Source organism: Phaseolus vulgaris, chromosome 7 (genome assembly GCF_000499845.2).
Source record: "Phaseolus vulgaris cultivar G19833 chromosome 7, P. vulgaris v2.0, whole genome shotgun sequence".
Taxonomy (NCBI): Eukaryota; Viridiplantae; Streptophyta; class Magnoliopsida; order Fabales; family Fabaceae; genus Phaseolus; species Phaseolus vulgaris.
In genome coordinates this window covers 37,815,836-37,821,875 of record NC_023753.2, presented here as the reverse complement: position 1 = coordinate 37,821,875, position 6,040 = coordinate 37,815,836, and the positions used below count along the sequence as shown (strand labels likewise).

Below are 6,040 nucleotides of genomic sequence, written 5' to 3'. Positions count from 1 at the left end.
CAGAACAATGTTCACCTGCGCTTCAACTGTGTACAATGATTAACCTCACTAACTAAACATGGTGTCTAGTCAGCCCAATACAATTAGTCTTGACTTCATATTCAACAGAAACCAAGGTGGAGCTGCATTGAGGTAACTGATTCATCCACGGATTTGTTTCTGGTGATAAATCACACCCTTCACACCCTGAAGCAGAGGAGATTTATGAGGCATTGGGTAGATTGAGTATAGTGACACAGGATTTAGGGTGAGATGTTAAAACAGTTGAAAAGGGTGTTTAAACGAACTTTTTGGCTCATAGAAGCTACATTCAAACTATTCCCAGACAAAGCAAAGCTAAGTCTCAGTGGAAAAAAAATTATCTGTCAATTGGCAGAACACTTGGGAAAGGGACAAAAAAGAATCACATGAGGAAGGGAAATGGATATGCAACAAACTAACTGTGGCATTGTATAAATAAGTTTACCATCCATTCATAAGAATTAATTATATTTTCTTTATTCAGTAGTTACTAGCAATATATTGTATTTAAAGATAAGTATGGACCAATAATTTAAGTATGGTAGAGTTTCCCATTGAACAAAAATGATAAAGATAAACAAAGAAAATCCACGTTCATAATGTATTAAAGTTTTGAATTAGAATTAGTGTTTTATTAATCTTATGTGCATTTCTATTATGTTAAATTTGATATATATTATAATAATTCAAAATTATTTATTTCTTTAACCTAAACTATGATCGAAAAGTTGTGAATTTGCATTTAAACTTTGTAATAAATATTGAAAAAAATATCATTTGTTTATTTATGTTTAACTTAAAGTAGTAATATATATTATTATATCATTAAAATAAGGGGGGAATTTTTTGGAGTGTTAAAGTATATTTTTGTGAAAAGAATAATTTAACCAAATAGTTAATTAAAACAATTTTTTTTTCTGTTTTAAACTCAATTGTTTTGGTGCAAGTCTATGAGGCTCAGACACTTCTCTTCTCTTAAATGGCGTGTCGAACACACGTATCGGTGTCGACACTCGTATGACACTTATCGGTGAAAAAATGTTCAATTTAAAAAATATTTGTTGGATTTTTTAAAATTTTTGCACGATTCTAACACAATTTTAAAAGGTATAAATATAATAATTTTCTAAAAACTCAAATTTATTGTATAAATTTTTATTATGATTATAAAAATAAGAAACAAATTCTTTTAAACCAGTCATGAAAAATATTTTTCTGCTCCCAAAAAAATCTGAAACATACTTTTGTACATGAATATGAATATTTATTTTCAATTTATATAATTCAAAATTATATAATATATAGATTCGTGTTCCCGTATCCTACATTTTAAAAATTATACGTATCTTTTTGTTCGTATCAATGTCTGTATCCGTATATTTGAGTGTCTGTATCCGTATATTTGCTAGGTAGTGTTTTTTTTCCTAAGAGATTCATGATTACATGAATTTCTTCCCTTTGATTGATATTGTTGTACTTTGGTTTCCATTGCCACCTTTGAAAACCTTCAACCTTTTCATTCTCTCCTAGTTGTTTCCGAAGCATGCTTCGCTCGAAACATGCCTTGTCTTCCACACACAAAGCTTTATTCCAACACTTGCGTTTTTTTTCTTTGCCTTCAAACTCCCACCACGTTCTCAGCACTCATAACTGTGACACCCAACTACGAGAGGCCCTTCTACAAATGGCCCTTCGTGGCCATGACATGAACTTCCAATACTACAACACGCTCTTAAACGAGTGTGTGAACAAAAGGGCTTTCAGAGAAGGGCAGAGAGTGCATGCCCACATGATCAAAACTAACTATCTTCCCTGTGTGTTCCTCTGGACAAGGCTGATCGTATTCTATGTCAAGTGCGAATCTTTAACAAATGCTCGCAACCTGTTTGATGAAATGCCGGAGCGGAACGTGGTGTCGTGGACGGCTATGATCTCGGCTTATTCTCAGAGAGGGTATGCTTCTCAAGCCTTGAGCCTTTTTGTGCAGATGCTAAGATCAGGTACTCTTGGCTTGCTTGTACTTTGTACAAGTTCATATATGAGAGTGGTGTAATGGAAGGAACTAATATAGATTTCTGAATGCTTCATTATGTTTTGGTTTTATGTAGGAGAAGATGTGTTGTCACTTGTTAGGCCCAAGTTGTAAACTAAGATTCATAAAACGAGGAATTTATTGAGTTAAGGAGAAATTAGAAGATGGGATGTTGTTTTAGTTAGTGAATTGGGTTGAGACTTTTGTTGCGGGTTACCTTTGTGTCAATGGTTTTTCTATGTTGACGGTAGCTATGCCTTTTTGCAGGTACAGAACCTAATGAGTTCACTTTTGCTACCGTGCTTACTTCATGTATAAGTTCTTCGGGTTTTGTCTTAGGGAGGCAAATCCACTCTCTTATCGTAAAATTAAATTACGAAGCACATGTTTATGTTGGAAGCTCACTCCTTGATATGTACGCCAAAGATGGTAAAATTCATGAAGCTCGAGGCATATTTGAATGCTTGCCTGAAAGAGATGTAGTTTCTTGTACTGCCATAATCTCTGGATATGCTCAACTGGGCCTGGATCAAGAGGCGTTGGAACTATTTTGCCAGTTTCAAGAGGAAGGAATGCAATCAAATTATGTTACTTATACTAGTGTTTTAACTGCACTTTCTGGGCTTGCTGCTCTAGATCATGGAAAACAAGTGCACAATCATCTTCTTCGGTCTGAAGTTCCATCGTTTGTGGTTCTTCAAAACTCTTTGATTGACATGTACTCAAAATGTGGAAACCTCACTTACGCAAGAAGGATATTTGATACCATGCATGAGAGAACAGTTATCTCTTGGAATGCGATGCTAGTTGGGTATAGCAAACATGGAGAGGGAAGAGAAGTACTCCAACTTTTCAATTTAATGAGAGATGAAAACAAAGTCAAACCTGACAGTGTCACAGTTTTGGCTGTGTTATCTGGTTGCAGTCATGCGGGACTGGAAGATAAGGGAATGGATATTTTTTATGATATGACCGGTGGGAAAATTGGTGTTGAGCCAGACACCAAGCACTACGGGTGTGTTGTTGATTTGCTTGGTCGTGCTGGTCGAGTAGAAGAAGCTTTTGAGTTCATCAGGAAGTTGCCTTTCGAACCATCGGCTGCTATATGGGGTTGCCTTTTAGGTGCTTGCAATGTTCACTTAAATGTTGACATTGGTGAATTTGTGGGTCATCGGCTTCTAGAAATTGAGCCTGAAAATGCTGGCAATTATGTTATTCTATCTAATCTGTATGCTTCAGCAGGAAGATGGGAAGAAGTAAGATCACTAAGGGACCTGATGTTGAAGAAGACTGTAAGAAAAGAACCTGGAAGAAGCTGGATTGAGCTTGATCAAATACTTCACACGTTCCATGCTGGTGATTGTTCCCATCCCAGAAGAAAAGAAGTATCTGCAAAAGTGCAGGAGTTATCAGTCAGGTTTAAAGAAGCTGGCTATGTTCCTGATTTGAGTTGTGTTTTACATGATGTGGATGAGGAGCAGAAGGAGAAGATACTTCTAAGTCACAGTGAAAAGTTGGCTTTATGTTTTGGTCTAATTGCCTCTCCTGAAAGTGTGCCAATCCGTGTAATAAAAAACCTTCGTATTTGCGTTGATTGTCATAACTTTGCTAAGTATATCTCAAAGATTTATGGAAGAGAAGTATCTTTGAGGGATAAAAACCGGTTTCATCGAATTGTTGGAGGAAAATGTTCCTGTGGAGATTACTGGTGAGAAGATATTGATAGAGTAACCGATGAACCTCTAAGGTGCTCAAAAAAGGGTCTTGGACTTCAGTCTTCAATCTATCTTGATACTGAAATTGGCTCACAATTTAAATGCAATTCCATCAAGAAGAGGGAGAACAAAATAAGATTGGTTTTGACTGACAAGGATTGATATTGTTTGGATTTAGTAACTTATGAGTGGAATGTAATTTTAAGAGGAATCAACACGGTATACGTTAAAATGCTTCCTTTGGATACTTTAGTACAGAGGAACTAAAATGTTCAACATTTTTTTTGGTGCTTCTCTCCCCAAAAATCAGGGAAACTAAAATTGCATCTACGAAGGAGGAATTTTGGAAATTCCTTGCTTTTCTTCTCTCCCTGTTAGCACCAATATCCTCGACCTTGCATGTTCCTTTCTCCACAATGCTCATGGCTTCACCTTTATAGCTGATACCTCTTTCATCTATGCAGGGCCTTACTCGTTATTCTCTTGGCCAATTACTCATTTAAAATTTACTCCAGGTATTCTTATCTGTTCTTGATTTCCTTGGTTTCTGTTTTCAATTTTTAAATCTTATATTTTCTTTTTTTGGTTATTTTCTTGTAGGTTTTTGTTCAAAAGCGGCTGAAACTGCTGTTGTCACGAGCTTTTACTTCATATGATTTTCTAATCTGCATCAGAATCAGATTTTAATCAAATTCGAAAATTCATGAAGATTTATAGAGCCTTCTGGGTATTTGCTTTTATTGATTATGCTCCTTATTTGCAGCACATTGATGTCCTTTTTATGACCAAACTACACCTTTAAATTAGTACTTCTATGATTCAATTTGAATCAGAGTAATAAAAGTCTTTCTTCTTTGTCGCATATGGTGTCAGATTTTCATGCTCTAGACCCTGTCCTCTCCAAAGGTGAAAGGGATCGGTACCAGTTCAGTTTAGACTCTTCAGCCATAGAAAATGTGGAGCCTCAGAATCAAGTTTGATCTATACCCTTCCACAGAACCAGAATCTCTTGATAATAAGTTTAACAGTAAAACACAACAGAAAATATTGAAGATTTACTTTATATCTAAATTATATACATAAAAAAAAATAAAGAATAACATATTTAAATAGTATTAAGATTCTTCAATGATGTGAAGGTTCTACCCATGTCAATACCTGGTTTACTTTTATAACACAAAGAAGAAATCAACTTCCTTCAATCAGAAGCCACAATATGTTTTTGTGAACTATTTTGAATATAACTTCATTTCTTATGTTCTGTTGCTATCATTTGTCAGTTTCAAACAAGTTTCTTAACCAAAATATTTTTTTGGATTTTCACTTTTATATCCTTTATATTTTGAGTGCTAGCAAATAATATAATCATATTTCACTTGTAACTAGACATTAAATTCTCTAATTTAATAATAAAATATTAATTTATTTTTGAAGAATCAAAATTAAGTTTTTAATATATAAATCAAGGTAGGTATTAACAATGCTTCTCAACATCCAAATAGCATGAAGTACCATGAAGTATTATTCTACTCTAAAAAATATTAGAAATATAATACAATATGTTCTTCTCATCATTTACTACTAACTCTAGAGTATAATATAAATGTCAATCTTTAATAAATTAACTTATCATTAATGACTTTTTTTTTAAAAAAAATAAAAGCTTTCATGTTAGGTATCACTGTGCCACTTAAGATCTCAGCTAGGCTGACACCTTAAGTAACAACAATCATTTATCATCACATGAAAAAAAAATATTATTAAACAAAAGAAAAAAAAAATACAAAAATACGGGAGGACTAGACCAAAACTCATATGTTAACAAAAACGATACATAGGTAGACTATACCTATTCATAAAGAATTCTAAGAACAGACAAGGTGGAAACCTATTATACCAAAGAAAAGGTTCTCTATGAAAAAATCTTAAATTAGCCAACTTATCAGCACACGCATTTCCTTCACGAAAAATATGAGTAACTGTAAACCTAATTTTCCTACAGTAATTAAGACAAGCATTTCATTGATTACGAAGCATCCAAAGAACATTTGTCCTAACAATAAACGCAGCACAAACCAAAGCAGAATCACATTCCAGCTAGATATTAGTAAGCCCCATCTTTTGAGCTTCCTCCATAGCATGTATAACCCCATAAAACTCAGCAACCAGAGCAGTCTGAACTTCAAGAAACCTAGAAAAAGCTCCAATAAATTCCCCCATACTCCCACGAAAAATACCTCCGCAAGTAGCAAGACCAGGATATCCCCTAGCA

The 6,040-nt window shown here is 34.3% G+C and overlaps 1 protein-coding gene across 4 annotated transcripts; it reads left to right on the top strand.

Annotated features, from left to right (window-relative positions):
- Positions 1-1,465: 1,465 nt before the first annotated feature.
- LOC137830601 (putative pentatricopeptide repeat-containing protein At3g13770, mitochondrial) lies at positions 1,466-4,899 on the top strand. 4 transcript variants are annotated; one of them, XM_068638045.1, is made up of 5 exons: positions 1,466-2,021; positions 2,321-4,141; positions 4,233-4,283; positions 4,369-4,495; positions 4,642-4,899. In XM_068638045.1, exons 1-2 carry the CDS (start codon positions 1,565-1,567, stop codon positions 3,763-3,765), a joined length of 1,902 nt encoding a protein of 633 aa, XP_068494146.1. In that variant the 5' UTR covers positions 1,466-1,564; the 3' UTR covers positions 3,766-4,141; positions 4,233-4,283; positions 4,369-4,495; positions 4,642-4,899. The 4 variants fall into 4 exon arrangements, with proteins under 4 accessions (XP_068494146.1, XP_068494147.1, XP_068494144.1 ...); XM_068638046.1 differs by lacking the exon at positions 4,369-4,495; XM_068638043.1 differs by having other exon boundaries at positions 2,321-4,283; positions 4,642-4,898.
- The last annotated feature ends 1,141 nt before the right edge of the window (positions 4,900-6,040 follow it).